We start from the raw sequence: 20,937 nt of genomic DNA, 5'->3' as shown, positions 1-20,937 counted from the left end.
ATTTACTGGCTGTGTGACACAGGGCAAGTTACAGTGTTATTCTATGCCTCTGCTTCTTCTTCAGTAAAATGGGAATAATAAAACTGTTGTGGAAATAAATCAGTTAATATATGCAATGTGCTTAGACCTGTGTTTAGTGTAAATGTTACCTAAGTTTTACTATGTTTTTAAAGTCACTCTCAATGATTCAACTTTGGAGAATATAAACAGCCTATACAATACAGCATCTACTCCAAGGTCAGCAAGTTCATAGCACTCTCCCAATGTTGCACCTTTATATTATTATTGTTAATAATCACAGCACTCCTTTTCCAGAAACTGTCTCAACCTTCTCAATACCAGTCTCCAGTCAGCCCAAGAGGCAGAAAAGACTAACACTGTTTGCCGTTCTGTGTTGCTTCTACTGTCATTCTACAAAAACAGCACCAGAACTCAACTTTTGCTCTACAGGCTTGATCTAGCACCCTGACAATAAATTCACTCCCCACAAAAAAGAACAGTCCTCTAACTGATTTCTAACTTCTAACAGGCCTACTAGTCATAGAATATTGGATTATTATTTAAATTAAATGTCACATCTCATGTTTGTTCTTCAGGTAAGTATTAATAAATGGCCAGATTTACTGCTAATGCCAACTTCTAAAGAATGTCTTTCACTGGGCTTTTTGTCAGTGCCTAGAACATGCCAAGTTTTGTCCTGCTTCAGGCTTTTGCATTAACTATTCTCTCCATCTGGAACATCTTGCCCTGGCTAACAGAAGTATCCCTGCTATCTTTATGAAACTGTTGCATATCCTTATGCAAATTTATCACTATTACTTGTTTATTGTCTGTATATACAACTACAATGTAAATTCCATGGGGCAGGAAACCTGCTGGCTTGTTTATCATTTATTGTATAATCTGGCATAAGAAACAAGTGTGGATGGACGGAAAGATGGATAATGGATGGATGGATGGATTCTGTGAGTGCAGATTCAACTTAATTTCTTAGTCCCTAAAGTGAGTATCAATAGGTTTAAAAAATAGAGACCAACATCATAACTTTAAAGTGAAAATATATTTAGTATATGGCATTTACCATAATGGAAAAGTAAACTAAGCATATAAAAATGGCTGAAACCAAAGTGGTTTCCTTTTAGCCCTCAATTAACTAGAAAATGAAATCAACCAGAATATCAAAATTTCTAAGCACTTCAGCTAATCAAGATCTTATTTTACACTGGTGCTATATAATGACTCTAGGCTACGAAAAAATTAAAAATTATTCGGCATTATTCCTCATACACATTCTGTGAAGAACCAAAGTGATTTCCCTGGAAATTAAATCTCAGTCACCATGCTTGCTGCCAGTGGTTTACTTATCCTTTAGCTGCAATGATGACATAATAGTTGGGGCCAAATAGATTCCACTGGGAATCAGCTGGTCCATAACTTAGGACAGGTAAAGAGTCACCATTAACTAGCAAATATAGAAGGATGTAATTACTACATTTTATTCTACATAAAATTTTCCAACCCTAGAAAGTACCAAGATGGAGGTGGAAGTGATTAACTTAGCAACAAAAACAAATTGTTCTACTCTAGTAATAGAGAACAGAGGTGATTCTAAGACTGTTAAACCCACCTTTAGGAACAGTCAATTAAGTTCACTATTCTACAAGATCCTTCAAAGACAAAACCTAAATTTGGGGAATATCCATCAACACCAATGGCTCTTTCTCCTCCTATTTCTTTTATATCTTTATCTTAATTATGTTTCTATTTTTCAGAACATTTTGAAAGCACCAAATTGTTTTAAAGTATCTAATGAGAATTAAATTAGATCACAATGAAATTTGTCTTCTGGTTTTATTCTATTCTCCTTTGAGATATTCTCCCACTAGTAATTATCAATTATTACAAGTTAAAACCCCTGGTTTCCCTCATTATGGCTCATGTCATATAAAAATATGACATGTCCACGAATATAACTAAAGATTTCAGTTATATAAAACCAGAGCATCCTCTCAATACACTTATATTTTGCTGAATCTTCTTTAAAAAAAAATAGTGAACCGTGTTTTGTAATGCAGTCAACTTGTATTCAATCCAACCAATAGTATAAAATAATAACAGAAAATAATAGATTATCTAAAATCTTTGCAGTTTTCTTTGGAAGTCATCTGATTTTTCATTTTTTGTGTGTGTCTTTATCTACCTACTTACTCATCTTAATATTATTTAAATTTTAATATTCATATATCCCCTGAAATTAAATTGGCAGAGCAGTGGGAGGCCTTAGAGAATTAAAGAACTGAAGTTAGACGAGGATTAAAAATTGGCCACAAGTAACTAAAGACTGTCAGGCTGGCATGAGCCTTCAAGACAGGAATGCATTAGGCTCCTCAGGGAAATTCAAATGCAAATTTGTAGTTCCCAGATTTCTTCAACTTTCTGATATTATCCTTTTTTTTTTTTTTTTTTCCTCTCCCTACTCCAGTCTCTCAACTTCTTTGGTCACAGACTGCTACTTCTCCATCTTTCCACCCTCTATTTACCCTTCAGAATAATCTTAACTTTCAGCCGCCACTTCCTTCCTGTATACAGGATTGTCTTTCCTCACAGGTTGGGACATTTGAGACTGTTCTCAAGGTAATTCTTCCGGAGCTGACTTATTAATTAGGTAGAGTGCCTAAGGCCCACAATACTTTAGGAGTACACAGAAATGTTTTAATTTTAATTTATTTTAAAATCTGAAGAAAAAAATGAATATGTAATACCAGTAAACACACAATAATTAGTTATATTCATCTTTATATGAATGCAGTTATAAATATAATTCTTAACATTTTTATGGAGGAAAGGACCCATAAAGGCAAAATTTTCTAGGGCTCACAGAAATCTTAATAAGTCCTTGAATTCTTCTGAGTCAGCCCAGCCTTACATCCCTCCCCAGTCAAAACTGGTGCATTCTAGCCTCATGGGTAAGACCCAGACTAGAGGTGACTATAAAGTATTTCAAAATCTGATTTATGGTGATGGTTGCAAAATTCACTAAATTCACTAAAAACTGTTAAACAGTCACCCCTGAAAAAGGATGAATTTTATGATATGTAAAATATAACTCAATAAATTTTTAAAGGTATAGATTAAATAGGAAAAGCAAAAACACAGGTGTATCTAAAAGACACAAAAGTATCAGATTATTATACTTGTTTGAATTCAAAAGTTTATCCATAAAAATGTGCTATAATAATGAGTTAAAATCTCATCTACCCTAAATATGAACAATCTATAAACAAGGAAAAAAAGGTGAAATAAAAAATTCCAAAACATTCTATATGTGAAAATAATTATAGAAGTTTGGTGCTAAAAAAAACCTAACTCATTGTAGTAGTAATTAGGGGAGCCTGGTTGCAATTAAGTACAGGAAGGATATTAAAACTTTCAAAAGATATTTCTGTAAGCCACAACAGAAGAATAAGAGCAACAGAATAATTGGAACCACATCCAAACCCACTTCCTTGTTATTTACCAATATCATGTAAAGAATACTGTTTAGATGCTGACATTAGACAATCTTCAGTTGACAACTTTAAATCATATTAAGACTAAGAAAAAAAAATCAAAAGAATTTTATGACAAGGGTTAAAAGTTTATAGCCTTGAAACTACAAAAAATTTGGTGCCCACTACAAACCACATCCCGACAATTGTCATGTTTCTACGATGAAATGGTTTTGTTGTGGCTGAGGCAATCATTTCTGAGTTAATTATTAGCTACTATTCAAATCAAGTACAATTTGTCTATTGTACATTAGATCACTTCTAAGAGAGGGGGTACAAAATTTCATTTTTAGCAACTGATACTGAATGTTATAATCATTCATTTGTCATCCTATGCAATGCAATCAAAATGAGTAGAAAACTATGTTTTTTACCACTGCATGAAATGGCAGTCATTTTCCAGGCAGCCGAAATTAAGTTCAAATGTTATCTGCTTAATGCAAGTGAACATTTATATAAAAAAAAGAAAATGAATACATTTTTTAAAAGGTGAAGTTTCCTATTACGTTACTTTGAAAAGTATCTAGAAATAGCACTTCCTATTTACATAAAGCAGATTTTAATCATTTTGTGGTTTGGTTTTTAGATCTAAAATCTACAAATGTTATCTTAAATTGACAAACTAAGTGAAGTTAGTCAAGATTTCTCTAATATGAAAAGATATAATAATTATGATAAAATCATGTCAATAACCATCTTTTTAATCTCAGCATATTTCTAACATTGTGAAATATTTTTTCAATAACCTAATAAAATTAATGCTACTCATCAGTAGTATACTTTCTAATAGACAAAGAATTTGCCATATCCTTTGTTGCACCAGAACTTCAAAACAACCCAGTATGTTAGTATAGTGAACATCTGTTGATTGGCTCCCTATCATCCTTTTCCCCTTCCTCTGGCCAAAAAATAACTCCACCATTCTTCAAGGAAATCATCTCTCCCCAGTCAAAGCCATGTGGTTTGGGGAGTTAACCCTGTCCCTTGTATTAGGAATGGCTTAAGCCAATCAATATAGTTTATCTTTCAGGACTCATTAATTGGTTCAGGAATATTTCACTTAACCCAGTCACTTAACAGTCACAGTCTTGTGTTCTGGGACTTCTAAGAAAGGGCACTTCCTTTCTCTTCCATGGGAACTACTGAAAAATTCAGAAACTTTCCTGGGTGGTACAGTGGAAGGATGTAAGATCTGGAACAAGAATTGCTAAAACTTTAGCTCTTCACAATGAAGAATGGAGAAAAGGGGAGAGACAAGGAGAAAGGCAGAAAGCACAGAATAGGAATGAAAACAGGAAAGGAAAAAAAGACAAGCAAAAAAAAAAAAGACAAAGAAAAGAGATGCCCAAGGCTAGAGAAGCACACATGAGCAGAAAAGAGAGAGTCCAGAGCCAAAGAATAGGGCAGAGGCAAAGAATCAACGAAAAACGGAGGTTAGGCTGCAGTGGGTTCAGGGAATGAAAAGGCTTTTATCACCCATTGTGTTGCACTTCAGGAAGGCTTCAGCATAAATTATTACCTGTACCACTGCCCTTTGAAACTCTGTAACACTGTTCACAGCTCAGAGGTTATTTTGAATGTGGCAACGGTAGCAGTATCCAAGGAGACATAGTCTTTGGTTGAAAGACCATCGCCTAACAGAATTTATAAACAGAAGCCTTAAAAAGTTAAAATCCAGATTCCTAAGCATGATATATGAGGCCCAACCACATTCTGCAACCCCGTTAGGGAACCACAGGGACTATATATCACCTCCAACTCTCCCATACAACTTGGCTGCCTCTACTAGTAAACTTTGAACAGCTATGTCACCTCCCACTCCAAGCTACCTAGCACAGAGCCTGGGATATAGTTAGTGCTCAGTGGACTAGAGCTGAAACAAAAAATCCAGTCATCCCATGACTCCAAATGCTATTTTTTCTCAAAATTCTCATATTTCAACAAAAACACTTGTCCATCAGGTTAAAGTCCATGATGGCTTTCACTCAGTGGATCTAAACATGATTAGATAATGACCCAGAAGAGCCCACTTTGTTGCACTATCTTACTGTAGCTCTTGGCATGCTTTGGGGAGGTGGGGGCAGTCTTACTATGTGTTTCCTTATTACTGAGTGCTCTTTTGCTTCCCCTGCCTCTTACTCAATTTGCCTTCTCCCCTTTAGCTTCACCACAGGAAAGCTGGAGCTTGCCTGTCCCTCAATGTCAAAGCTTGTCCTTCATTAAGCAGGGGAAAGAGAATGATTCAGGATGTCAGAAACCAGAGGTCTTGCTGTGACTCTGCTGCTCAAGTAGGTCAACCTCTCTTAGCCTCAGTTTTCTTATAAGTAAAATGAGAATAGAAATACCTGATCTACCTACGTACCTCCAATGATAATTATGAGAGCAAAATAAAATAGTAGATGTGTAAGTGCAAAGCTCTAAAATAAGGCATAACAGATTTTTATTGTTAAAAGGTAGTTAATGACAATGGCCAAGATATAGCAACAATGTAATTGTCCATCAGTGGGTGGAGAGATAAAGAAAATGTGGTATGCACATACACTGGAATATTATTTATTCATAAAAAAGAAGGAAATCTCGTCATCTGCAACAACATAGATGGATCCTGAGGGCATTATGCTAAGTGAAATAAGTCAGACAGAGAAAGACAAGTACCATGTGATCTCACTTATATATAAAATCTAAAATTTTTTGAAAATTTTATTTAAAAAATATACCAAATTCATAGCTACAGAGAACAGATTGGTGGTTGCCAGAGGTGTGGGATAGGACATGGGCAAAATGGGTGAAGGGTGTCAAAAGGTATAAACTTGCAATAATACAATAAATGTCATGGTGATGTAATGTACAGCATGGTGACTACAGTTAATAACACTATATTGCATATTTGATAGCTGCTAGAAGAGTAGATCTTAAAAGTTATCACAAGAAAAAAAATTTTTGTAACTGTATATGGTGATGGATGCTAACTAGACTAATTGAGGTGACCATTTCACAATACATACAAATACCGGATCATTATGTTTACACCTGAAACTAATATAATGTTATATGTCAATTATAAAAAGGTAGCTAATGAGCCTTAAATACACTAATAATTTTAGCTACCTTTGACTGGGTTAGCTACAGCACAATAGGCTAAATCACTGCTACCATGTTTGCCAAAAGCAAATCATTTCATCATTTGTTGTTTATCAAGGACTTATCCTAAGTCAATGATGTTCTACTTTTTTCTAATTTTCCCTAAGCAAGTTTAAGGGTTATGAGGCATACCCATTGGTAACAGTGGTTCTCTGATTGATCTCCAAAGACTGTTAGACCTGCTATTTGACAAATACTGGGCTGGGCTTTGAGGATACCGCTATAAGCAAGAACAAACATTATTCCTGCACACATGGAACTTACAGCCTCAAGGAGCAACATGAACAACAAATATAGACACACACCCAAAGTGTGCATGAGTTTGCATTTACTGTACCCTCACTTTGAAACAGCCCTACCAGTGATTCCACCCACCTCCATGCCCACCCCCATGGAACCACACACCTCCAGACTGTGAATCACTGTGTTAGGTACTAGAAGAGAATTCAACTCTATAATACTCTACAAGAGAATTTTTTCCAAAGCTAATTAATTCATCATTGACATATTATAAGAAAAGCAGTCTGGGTAGAGATCTGAAGACCTAAGCAGAGCCCCAAATACAGGACCAGCTACATAATTTGTGAGTACTGGTGCAAAATGAAAAATGTAGGACCTCTCATTCAAAAAGTATTAAGAATTTCAAGGCAGTGACAGCAGAGCATTTAAATTAAGCCTAGTGCCTTCTGTGACTGCATAGGTCACACACCTATGAAATCTTCACGGCTTCCACATTTACTGGATGTGCAATTTTACCCAATCACTTAACCTACCTCGAGTTCCTTACAGCTATAAAATTAGGGGAGGAAGGAAAAAACTTTCAGCTTCTTCTCAGACCTGACATCTGCTTCTCTGTTAAGAAGAGAGATCTTTCATTTGGAGAGAGTTCTTTTACCCTTTTATTATAACCATTAAAACCCTGACTGTGACTCAAAGCTAGTGTTGAAAACTCAAAAAGTATTTCACTTTCAATCATATTAATGTTTTTTTACTTCTATGCACTACCTTAATTTTGTCTAAAAGAAAAAAATCTCCAAAGCAGAGTTCCAAGATTTCTATTTTCCCATGTATGCCATTTAAATCTGAAATTCCCAACTGAGATCTTTGTCTATGAAGTAATTTTTCCCACAGTAAAATGTCTCCTTGTACAAATTAGATATTTTCTTTTTTTCCCCTCCTTGAAAAATTACCTATTCAAAATCAACTTCCACATATGGTACAGCATCTAGGTTTGATCCACTGAAAAGGAGGCAAACATAACTGACAGCTATCTAAACCAAGGGTTCTGAATCTGGAGCTTATGGTAAGAATTTTGGGAAGTAATTCACTTGAATGAAAAAAAAATTATATCTTTATTTTCATCAACCTCTAACTAAAATTTAGCATTTTTTTCAATTATGCATGTAGACAACAAACCACAGGAGTATTAGCAGTACCTAAGTATGACCTGATCACCAGTAAATAGTCTACATATTTTCTTATAGTTGCAGATATCTCAAAATATCATTCATGCTCAACACTACCTCAAAATTGCAACAGTTACTGAATCCACTAACAGATATCCTGTTTTAACGTATTAATAAAACAACACATGTACTATTATAACACAAAATTGGTTTTTACATTGAAATAACTACATCTCAATATAATTAGCTCCCTCTGTAATCCTAAGTATCTCATTCTATGCATTTAAAAACATAATTCTGAGGAAAGGTTCACAGACTTCACCAGATTACCCAAAGGGTCCATAGCACAAAAAAGATGAATAAACTCTGGTAAAAAGAAGTTACAGAGCTTGCATGACATGAAACAGAAACAACTGTACTCCTGTCTCAAAAACAGTAATAGACCTATTCTAATAAAAACAGTCTTTAGGGGCTTCCCTGGTGGCGCAGTGGTTGGGAGTCCGCCTGCCAATGCAAGGGCCACAGGTTCGTGCCCCAGTCCGGGAAGATCCCACATGCCACGGAGCGGCTGGGCCCGTGAGCCATGGCCGCTGAGCCTGCGCGTCCGGAGACTGTGCTCCACAACGGGAGAGGCCACAGCAGTGAGAGGCCCGCATACCGCAAAAAAAAAAAAAAACAGTCTTTAAAATTCTGGTTCAACAGCAATGTCTACATTATAACAAAATCTTCGTGGTCCATTTATTTTAATATGACAATATCAAGGACACCAAAACAGAACAGCTTTTGCTGTTATTTTGGTTTTTTTTGGGGGTGGGGGAAATTCTGTTGTTTTGCTTTTTGTTTTTGCACATGTGACCACAGGATTTGATATGAAAAAGTGTTAACACAGATACATGTTTTTATGCCACTATCTAAAATGTTATTTGGATTGGTACCTGGGATGACAGTAGGTTACAATCAATGAACAGTCCTTTTCCGGTTTTATATCTTTGTATCAATCCAGCCATAATGGCTCCATATGCATAAAGGCCAGTGGCAAGATCAGTCATGGCCACTCCTGGACGAACTGGATCTCCATCCTGATTTGAGGGTTAGGTTAAGAAAAACAGAGAAACTGAAAATTAAAAACATCATATGAGCTCACAAATATCCTAAGGTCAAATAAAAGAAAGAATTGTGTATCATGTGCACACATACATACACGCACAAGAAGTACAACAAATTGCTGTTGGTGGTAAGGATATATTTACATTTGCTGTATATTTATTATTTTTCTGAATCTACCCCCTACCAACAAAACTAAACCAAATCAAATGAAATAAGACTTTTAAAAACATGTCTAAAGTTCCTTCTTAATATATTTTACATTATTTATACCAAAAAAAGTGAATAAGTGAATTTGAATTTAAATGAGTTAATCTGTTGGAGAGGAAAGAGTTAAAGACGTATTTTTTTTCTTGTTGGGTTAGGAGGTTCTCCCAGGAAAGAAGAGGGCAGAAGACCTGGTCTAATCTCCTTATAAGCATGCTAATAACTGGCAAATACACAAATGGTATTTGCTTTAAAAAAAAAAAAAGAATTTATATATAAAAGGCTTTTAGCAGGATACTCCTGCTTTAGAATTACTACGGTAAAGAAACCTAGCATCTATAGATTTATGGGGCATAAGGCATGAGCTATGCAACTATCTGGATATAAAATGGAAATGTTCCAATAGCCCATCAGTTTCATGTAATATGAGGTGAACCATGTACTCCATTTGAGATCTTATCTACTGCTCTGGGTTTGAGAATTTTGTTATTGTGAGAAAAAAGGCACTGGGGTCCTATCTCAATGTCCAGGAGCTCCTTCTGCTTCTCCTGTGCCTTTTTATTGCTTGAATCCTTAAAATTACAAGTAAAGCTTGATACCGATTCATGTCAGTCTTATTGACAATCCAATCCTTGACCCATATGTAAAGATATTAGAATAGTAACAGGCAAACAGTAAGTGCCCTATAAAAATTAGCTATCAAATTATTTGTCAACATTATTATTAATCATTGTTGTATCAGATAGTTCCTATTTTTCACTACCTTGAATTCTGCCAAGTCTTTCATTGCACATAATGCCTACAAAAACCTATATGTCACCTAGTTGATTTATTCATTCATTCACTTCGCTATTCATTAATTCCAGCTGTTGTTCAGTCATTTTCAGAAGCTAATTTTGCCTTTTCTGAAGCCCATACATAAACTATGTTAATCATCTTACAAGACAGCTAAATTTGTTTAAAGCAAGTGAGACTGTATAGCGACTAAGCTATTTTTCCCTGCTCTTCAACACAATTTCAAGGAAGATATTGCCATAAAAATTGGAAACTTCTGGGGGCCTTCTAACTATTATTATTGGAAAAACTTGTAGTGGCATGAATCCATAAATTTAAAATTAATACTGTCATTTGGATTTAAGATTATTTAATGTATTAAAAGTGAGAGGTATGTTCAAATTTAAGTTTATAGACATCATCTGCTTTCTTACTATAATATTAATATAATCACATTTCTTGAGAAGTTTTCTATACTTCTCAGAGCAGTAGAAACAAATCATATAATAAATCCTTTATATTACATTTTAAGTCTCCAGAAAAATGGAGACTATACCCAATATTCTAAAAATATCAATACATTATCCAGAATAATAGCATGATATGTATGAACATTAACTAAATATTGTCATCCATACATTAGAGACAACATTGTCACTGTTAAAAATGACCATTTGTGCCAAATAAGTTTAATGAAATACTAATTTAAAGAGGCTTGCTAACACACTTTAGATTCAAAGTTATAAACAGGCTGAAAATAAAAGCATGAGAAAGGATATATCATGCAAACAGCAACCATAAGAATGCTGGAGTGGCTATACTAATAGCAGACAAATAAACTTAAAACAAAAAAAGCTCTAGAGAAAAAGAGAGAGATTTTATAATGGAAAAGGGTCAATGCATCAGGAAGATATAACAATTAAAATCATACATGCACCCAAAAATTGAACCACCAAAATACAAAAAGCAAAAGTGACAGATTTGAAGGGAGAAATAAACCCTTCATGAATAACAGTAGGGATGTCAATACTGAAATATGAATAGTGAGCAGCACAACTAGATAGAGGATCAAAAAAGAAATAAAAAATTTAAACAACACCATAAACCAAGTATACCTAATAGATATAAAATGCACATTCTCAAGTGCACATGGAACATTCTCTAGGACAGACCATATCCTAGGCCAGAAAACAAGCTAAAATAAATTTTAAATGAGTGAGTTCATACAAAATATATTCTCAGATCACAATGAAATGAAATTAGAATCAATAACGGACATATTTGAGAAACTCAAAAATATGTGGACAGTAAACAACATTACTCCCAAAACACCAATGAGTAACAGAGGAAATTATATAAGAAATTAGAAAATACTTCAAGATGAATGAAAATAAGGGCACAACATACCAATATTTATGGATGCAGCTAAAGCAGTATTTGAGACAAATTTATAACTGTAAATACCTATAATAAAAAAGAACAAAGATCTCAAATCAATTACCTAGCCTTCCACCTTAAGACATTGAAAACAAGAAGAGTAAACTAAACCCAAAGCAAGCAAAAGGAAGGAAATACATATTGGAGCAAAAAATAATGAAATACAGAATAGAATTCCAATAGAGAAAATCAACAAAACAAAAAGTTGGCTCTTTGAAAAGATCAGTAAAACTGACCAACTTTTAACTGAACTGTCCAGGAAAATGAAAAGAGAAGCATTCAAATTACTAACATTAGGAGTGAAAGAAGGAACATCACTAGCAACCTTGCAGAAATAAAAAGTATTACATGGGAATACAATGAAAAATTGTATACCAACAACTTTGATAATCTAGATGAAATGGACAAATTCCTAAAAAGACAGAAACTACTGAAACTGACTAAAGAATAAATAGAAAAACTGAACAGACATATAACAAGGAGAGAAACTGAATTAGTAATTGAACTTCCAACAACAACAATGAAAAGCTTTTTTTAGCTTTGCTAGTGAATTCCACCTCTTTACAAATACTTCTGAAACCTGGAAGAGAGGAAACACTTCTCTACTCATTCTATAAGACCAGTGAAAACTGAGGTCAAGCCACACAGAAACATCAAAGGAAAATAAAGCTACAGACCAACATCTCTGATGAATGTGAACACACCAAAAAATTCCAACAAAATGCTAACAAACTGAATCCAGCAACATACAAAAATGATTATACACCATGACAAATCAGGATTTTTCTCAGGAATGGAAGGTTGGTTTAACACTTGAATATCAATCAACATAAGCATATGATAAAACTCAACACCCTTCATGATAAAATACTCAACACCACCACACTAGGAACAGAAATGAAATTCTTCAATCTCATAAAGGGCAAATGTGAAAAACAAAAAACAAAAAACAGCTAACCTCATAGTTAAAGGTGAAAGACTGAATGCTTGGCCCCATTAGGAACAAGACAAGGATGTCTGCTCTCATCACTCCAAGTAAACATTACACTGGAGGTTTTAACCAGTATAATTAGGAAAGAAAAAGAAATAAAAGGCTGGAAAGAAATAAATAAAACTACCTTTATTTGCAGGTGACATAATTTTGTATACAGAAAATCCTAAGAAATCCACCAAAAATCTGTTAGAACTAATAAGTGAGTTCAGCAAGTTTGCAAGATACAAGGCATTATACAAAAATCAATCTTATTTCTACACAATAACAATAAATAAACCAAAAATGAAATTAAGAAGCAATTTCGTTTACAACAGCATCAAGAAGAATAAAGTACTGAGGAATAAATTTAACAAAAGAAGTATAAACTTAAACTCTGAAAACTACAAAATATTGTTGAAAGAAATTAAAGAAGATCTAAATAAATGGAAAGACATCCCATTGTCATGACTTAAAATTGTTAATACTGCAATACTCCCAAACTGATCTACAGATTCAGTACTGTTTCACCTATTGAAATCCTAGGTGCCTTTTTTGCAGAAATAAAATCTGATCCTAAAATTCATATGGAAACTCCAGGGACAAAGAATAGCCAAAACAACCTAGAAAAAGAAGAACAAATGTGGACACATACTGCCCAATTTTAAAACTTACTACAAAGCTACTGCAAACAAGGCAGCATGGATGGCACAAGGCAGATATACAGACTACAGAAATTCTCACCTTCAATTCATTTTTGACAAGCATACCAAGATAATTCAATGGGGAAGGAATAGTCCTCAAAAATTGGTGAAAAGAATGCAAAAGAATGAAGCTGGACTCCCTCCTCACACTATATACAAAATTAACTCTAAATGGACCATAGACCTAAACATAAGAGCTAAAACTATAAAACAAAAGAAAATATAGGAGTAAATCCTCATGATCTTCAATTTGGCATTGATTTCTTAGATATGACACCTAATAGCAGCAAAAGAAAAAAGATAAATGGTACATCATGAAAATAAAAATCACATGTGTTTCAAAGTAAATGATCAAGGAAATGAATAGATAAAAAATGGGAGAAAGTTTTTGCAAATCACATATCTGATAAGGAACTTATAAACAGAATTTATAAAGAATACTTACAACTCAATAAGAAGACAAATAACCATTTTTTAAATGGGCAAAGAATTGAATAGACATTTCTCCAAAGATCTACAAATGGTCATTAAGCATATGAAAAGATGTTCAGCATCATTAGCCATCAGGGAAATGCAAATGAAAACCACAATGTGCTTATAACTCGAAACAATAAAGACAACCCAATTAAAAAATAAGCAGAGGGTTTAAATACACATTTCTCCAAAGAAGATATATCAATGGCTAATAAGCACATTGAAAGATGCTCAACATCATTAGTCACCAGGGAAATGCAAATCAAAACCACAACGAGATACCACATCACACCCACTAGAATGGCTATCATGAAAAAGAGAAATAATAACAAGTGTTAGCAGGGATGTGAAAAAAATTGAAACTCATATGCCACCAGTAGGATTGTAAAATGGTGTAGTCGCTGTGGAAAAAGACTGGCAGTTCTTCAAAAACTTAGATATAGAGTTACCATATGACCCAGCAACTTCACTTCTAGGTATATACCCAAGAGTATGAAAACATATGTTCTCCCAAGAAACATATGCACAAATTTCCATAGCAGCATTATTCACAATATCCTAAGAGTGGAAGAAACCCAAATGTCCATCAACTGGTAAATGGATAAGTAAAGTGTGGTACAGCCAGATGACGGGATATTTCAGGCAATAAAAACGAAGTACTAATACATACTACAACATGGAAGAATTCTGAAAACAGTATGCTAAGAGAAAGAAACCAGTCACAAAATGCCACATATTATATGATATCATTTTTATGAAACATCCATAATAGGCAAAACCACAGAGAGAAAAGTAGAACTGTGGGCTGGGGGCAAGTAGGAATAGGGAGTACTGTTAATGGGCCTGGGGTTTCTTCTGGGGATGATGAAAAAGTTCTGAAGTTGATTGCACACCTCTGTGAATATACTAAAAAACACTGAATTGTACACTTTAAATGGGTGAATTATATGGTATATGAATTATATCTCCATAAAGCTGTTTTATTTTTTAAATACCATTATAATGCTGGTAATTAAAGCAGAAAAATAGAAATTTTTAAAATCTCTTTAAAGGTCTGCTAAAGAACATGTACTTAGTGGGAACTCTAGAAGTTACATTTCATTCAAGGCTGCTTGGTAGCAATAATTAAAGAAGATGTACCATTTGTATTCTATTTTAATTCAGAGATGGCTATGCTCATACTTTGGAAATCCCTCATAATCATATTCCTGTCATCTAAGAATTGTCAGCATGCCAGAGGAATAAGAAAGTGAAAATAAATTACCATTTAGTAAGCAGAAAATCCCACAGAGAACCACATTGTGGCTGTGAAGTGACTAGGTATTCCCAGGTGCAATCAGGCAGAATCAGAGAAGAGGCTGTGTATCCTCATGGAATCAAACTCCCCTTCCACATCTGGAGCTCCATAGGAGCCCTAATGCCGTGACAGTACTAACCAATGTGCCTCTTCTCCTCAAATCTGGGATAAATGGGGTGGTACTTTTTATGTCAATGAGTATAGGAATTCATCACTCACAATCTTTAGTAAAAATATATTTCAGGAAAAATGGGTAACTAACTGACCTTGTTAAGCAATATGCCCTAGAATCTCATCATAATTTGGATTTAAACTTATAAGTAGACTTTTGGAAATGAAGTAAAGTTTTTATTTTATTAAATTTTAATTCTAGAAATCAATAGTAGAATGTTTTTTTTCATGGTCACTTAGAAACTGCTTTAAGTGTATTCGGTTCTTTTGATAAGTTAATGTAACCTTTTTGTAAGAGCAACTTATGATGATTTTCCTATAAAACTAAAATGAGTGTGCCTCTCATCAACAAAACTACAAGAAAAAGAATATTCTACTTAAGAGTTAAGACACAGAGTTATAGTTAGAGGACAAACTATAACATAAAAATATTAAGAGTCTTCCCAATCATTCACTTTACATATTCATTTGTGTATCTCTCCATTCTCACTATTTCAATGTTATTTTCATATATTTTCTCATCCCCCATTCATTCATGTATTCAAAAACTCATTACAGGTAAAACCTGAACATTAGTGGAAAAACTAGGGAAGTCTGAAAAAAATGTGGAGTTTAGTTAATAGTATCATACCCGTGTTAATTTCTTAGTTTTGATCATTGTACTATGATTTTGTAAAGTGTTAACATTAGGATGAAGGGTATAGGAACTTTCTGTACTATGTCTACAACTTTTCTGTAAGTACAAAATTGTTTTAAAATTTTAAAGTTGATAAGTAGAACCTGAATTAGTTCTTTAAAAAATAAAGTTTGAAAATTTCAAAGTGGTTTTTATTTTTAGAAAATTATGCAATCTAGAGAAGAAGGGGAAAAAAATAGGCAACCACCTATAAAGGTGTTCATTTGTTTCCTTTACATCACAATCTCCTAAATTATAAAATTAAAAATTTAAAAAGATTATTTCCCAAACACAGTTTAAGACTGTTTTAACATTTCATTCATTTCTCCATTATCTATTCTCACTACTTTCAGAGTTTGCCAAATGAAAAAGAAAAATGATGTGTTTTCTAAGTTATTCATTAAAACCTTGTCTGGTTAAAAAGTACATAAGAAACTTTAAATCAGTTCTGGCACACGTTCAATAAAGAGGCATGAATTCTCCCACCAAGAATTTTTCTCCTTAGTCATATTACTCAACCTAATTACTCCATAAAACAACAAAAAATGTTAAAACTTTTTTAAAGTAGTTGCCTTCATTTTCAAAATAAGAAGTTATTGTTAAATATGTCCATGTCTCTATGTCATATTTTTATTTCAAAATGAGGCATTCATTATATAAATGTAATCTACAGAAAATTTTGTTTTTACTCTAGGGCACATGAATTTTATAATGATCTATTTTCCGAAATATGAATTCTTCTACTATTTACTAACTGCATAACCTTTGGCAAGTTCTTAGCCTTTGTTAGTTTTTTGGTCAATTGTAAAATCTTGCTAATGACAAAATCTACCTCATCAGTTGGTATGAAGATTAAATAAGAAAAGGTGTATAAAAAAACTTTTTATGAATGTAAAAAGCTGCACAAATGTGACTTTTTTAAGATACTTGGTGTAGTGCTCTAGAAGACCCATCAGAAAGATTTGACAGGGGCTCACGGGAAAAGGCCAAGATGGGAACCTCAATCAAGGACAGAGGAAAGAGGGAACAGATGTATTCATGAGATACTTAGAAATTTGAATTCATAGACTTGGATTATTGATTGGGTGAGGGAGGGGTTAAATTAAATGAATTGTGGGGAAAATCAATACGAAATTAAGCTTCTTAATATGATGGTAATATTTTGATTATGAAAGCCACCATAAGTATGACTTGCAACCCTAGTTAGGAAAAGTATCTTTAGTAGAAATAGAAAGAGCAGCACAGAGAACAAAAAGTGGTATATTCAGATCAAATGAGGGTTTTAGCGACTAGGAAGAACACAGTCACCACAGTCACTGCCTTCACACTTTATGAGCACCGACTCTGGAACTACACAGTATCTGAACCTTCTGTTCCAAGCACAAAATCTACTCGAGCCATTCACTGATGCTAAAGAATATGCTTTTAGCACAGTCACATACAAATTTTCACAGAGTAACATTTCCCCTACATGAAGGAAGTTCTGTTGAATGGCTGAAACACGGAACTCAAAGCTGTAAATTCTACTAGTAGGTGCCTTCACTTTTTCACCTATAAATAGGCATAACAAAATCTATCACCTATGTGCCTCAGTGACACTATGGAGTCCGCCAACCTAAATCACATATTTTTAGAACTTGAAAGGATCCTATAGTTAAGTCCCCGTATCAATGGAGGCAGAGAAGCAGGAAAGTATACAGTTGTTAAGAGATCAGTCTCTGCTGCTTACCGGCAAACAGATCCCTGGTAAGACAGAGAAAAGAGAGCACTGTAATGCACTTCATTTAGGCTCACAGTGTTGCACAATACCAACAAGAGAAAGTCTTTAGAATGTTCACCTAGAACCTGGAAGAGGAAGATCATTTTTCTTAATCACATCCTGAAAGGCTCAAAGTTCCACCCCATCTCCCACCCACACACCTCCTTCTCAGCCTCAACAGAGCACAAGTCAGAAGCCACAAACACAAGAAATTGGGATGCCAGAAGGAGGGAAGTAAAGAAAGATTTAAGAAGATGAGGGAGAGAAGAGTCCATCCTCCTGATGCACCTGCCACACCAGATAGGCGACTCAAGAGAAAACGTAACAAACTGACTTGTGCCATTCTCTGGATCCCACGTGGATGCTTGCTGACCTAATACTAAGAATTTCTTTCTAATAATAAATTTAAACTTTCTACCCTTCCAAACATTAAAGGTACAACTTAGAGGAATCGGACTTATAGAAGGCAAAATTCTATACTGCACTTTAAAATCAGTACCTAACTTTTTGCACAACCCTTAGGAGCATGCAATCCTTGTTATAGATGAGGAACAGCAAGGTTACCTAAATATCGTAAGATGTTACAAGCGTTCAGCAGCTAAGTCGGAAGGAGACCCCAAGTGACCCTGAGTCCACTGCCTCTACCACATTACTGGATTCAATTACCTTCCTTAAGGTTTCATGACCAGGTCTGGATACTTAACTATCTTGTATTTAGTAAACCAGTAAGAAGCTAGCTTCGGGTCTCCTGCATGTTCATAACGTCATGTACAACTTCATGCTCTTCAAAGTGCTTTAACATATGCTGTTACATTTAACTCTCAATAAGAATTCTGTAAGTACCAATAGTATCTCCATCTTACAGATTATGAAAGAAACATTTAGATGATAAATTAACTTGTCAAAATCACAGAGAGCAAATGGTACAACTAGAACTGGAACTCAGAAATTCTGACCCCAAAGCTTCTGATCTTTTCACTACCACCTTGCCTCCATGTATTATTCTAATTCCAATATTCATCATCTCTCCTTTACAGACAATCACTAGAAAGCAAAAATTTTAAATGAGTGAGTTGATTTGTCATTTCTACAATTAAGAAAAAATCAGTTCTGATGTGGGCTGGTTTGTTCTACAAAATTTAAGTGAATGGCAAGCAATTGAATGCATCTACAGAAAAACATGCTTTTACCACTCTGAAAAATGTAAACCAAAACCTTTTTCAGAAAATAACTGGAAGAATCCATTCACTGGGAGCCTGCTAAATTAAAAAGATAGACAAAACTGGGAATTCCCTGGCGGTCCAGTGGTTAAGACTTCCACTGCATGGAACACAGGTTCGATCCCTGGTCAGGGAAATAAGATCGTTCATACTGCACAGCACGGCCAAAAACAACAACAACAGCAACAACAACATCATAAATAAATAAATATAAAAATTTATTTAAAAATTAAAAAAATTTTTAAAGTAGACAAAACTACAAATTTTCAAAGATCCCTTAACACGCCAAACATACTATTTTCTTGTCCAGAGATTAAATACCATCTAAATTATTCTGAGTTAGCTCCCACAGTGAGATGCCCAAAATATCATCTAGCCTGGCTGTCCCCTTGAGTTTAAATAGGGTTAGACTGAGAGAAAATGGAATGGATGGTTGGGGAATTGTGATATTTTAAGGGATGGCCTAAGAAACTATTTGAAAAGTTATTTTGCTTCTTTCCATGTTGTTCTTCAAGAAAAAGTTTCCTAGTTATACTTTCTGTGCTATAGCTTTCAGTGCTAATGGATCAGAGAAAAGCAAAAAACAAATCTAAACATCAATGTCTGTAATTTCTGAGACAAAACAACTTTCACACCCACTAAGATCGGCATATAGTCAATCCTATATTTAACAGGCCTCCTCTGAACTCAGTCTTACATATTCCAGAAGTAGCTCCAGACCTTTATAAGAGTTGTCTATTTCTGGTATGATTTAGGTAAGCCATACCCAGAAGCAACAAAACAGATGAACTCTTGAGGATGTTCCCTGTCCTATAATTTTACCTATTTCATTTAATTTTCATTTCTCACCAATAAATGATGTCTCAAAGAACTACACTATGGATTTTGAATGCAATTACTTTTGAATGAAAAATCTTTCTACACCAGTGTTAAAAGTTATCCAATACAGTGCTTCCTGAACCCTCCAAGATAAACTGGATAGAATCACTCTGTGTAGTTGTGGTGGCCACATGCATGGAGTTGCCAGAATAAGTCAAATATATGCAGCAGATGATCTGGTTTAAAAAATTATTTTACTCTTATTTAGTTATGACAAAAATTAGATGGAACCAGTGACCTATTAAGGCCAGTCTTGGAACACAATAATAAACTATCAGCACATAGGAGAACATTTAACTTTCTGCTGTCTATGGCAGTACATTTGTTTCATCCAAATGGATTATCAAGTCATTAAGATACAAGTTTTAAAAGGTGGAAAACATCCTTTTTTACTCTCTCAAAACTGCTATCTAATGTATCAAGAGATAGCTTCTCTGTTCCTTTCATTCTGGTTGTCTCTTTGTTAATTAGGTTCAGACACTAAGAGTAGAAAATGTTTATATTGAGATCATAAGGCTTAGTCCATAACCAATTTTTGCCACAGGCAAAGCCAAGAAAAGATCACTTAAAGCTACAAAAAGTCCATTGTTACTAGCAGATTTCTCCACCAAGTGGAAAGACTGTGCCTAAATCCCACCTGCTCTTTACGTAGCATTGCAGCATGTTGAGAGACTGTGACAGATTGTATTTTCCAAAGATGGTTGCAATATTCCCTTCCACATGCCCTTTTAGTACCTTAACATTCCCTGCCCCCATCAACAGGTGGAGTCTAATTCCTTTCTCCTTCATTCTGGGTGGGTTTGTGACATGCTTGTAACCAATAAAATTTTGCGAAGGGTTATAGCATGACCTCCACAACTATGTCATAGAACATATGTATTGGTGACTTTGCCTTGTTTACTGGAACACTTGTGTTAGTGGAGCCCTGAGCCCCCATATAGACAGTCTGACTGCTCTAAGGCCACATACTGTAAGGAAGCTCAAACTAGCCCATGCAGAGAGATGACGTGAAAAAGTCCTGAGATTAGATGGGGAGATGCCTGGCAGCCCCAAGCTGCTCCAGCCCCCACTGTTCCTGCTTTGACTGCAATTGCTTGAGAAACCCCAAGCCAGAACCACCCAACTGAGCCCTTCCCAAACTCCTGACCCATGGAAACTATGAGAGTTCAT

The 20,937-nt window shown here is 34.7% G+C and overlaps 1 protein-coding gene across 3 annotated transcripts in view; it reads right to left on the bottom strand.

The window, feature by feature from the left end:
• SUGCT (succinyl-CoA:glutarate-CoA transferase) overlaps positions 1-20,937 on the bottom strand; it is a 735,783-nt gene that overhangs the window by 639,692 nt on the left and 75,154 nt on the right. For all 3 annotated transcript variants that reach the window (XR_003001522.1, XR_003001521.1, XM_024732946.1), the window contains exon 8: positions 9,031-9,174. Coding sequence is in view for 1 of the 3 variants with exons in the window: in XM_024732946.1 (XP_024588714.1) it covers positions 9,031-9,174 (144 nt within the window). In the remaining 2 variants the exon portion in view is untranslated. The remainder of the gene's footprint in view (positions 1-9,030; positions 9,175-20,937) is intronic.

This window comes from Neophocaena asiaeorientalis, unplaced genomic scaffold (assembly GCF_003031525.2).
Source record: "Neophocaena asiaeorientalis asiaeorientalis breed wild unplaced genomic scaffold, Neophocaena_asiaeorientalis_V1.1 scaffold56, whole genome shotgun sequence".
Classification (NCBI taxonomy): domain Eukaryota; kingdom Metazoa; phylum Chordata; class Mammalia; order Artiodactyla; family Phocoenidae; genus Neophocaena; species Neophocaena asiaeorientalis.
Note: the sequence above shows the minus strand (reverse complement) of the source record. Positions and strands in the feature narration are given on the sequence as shown.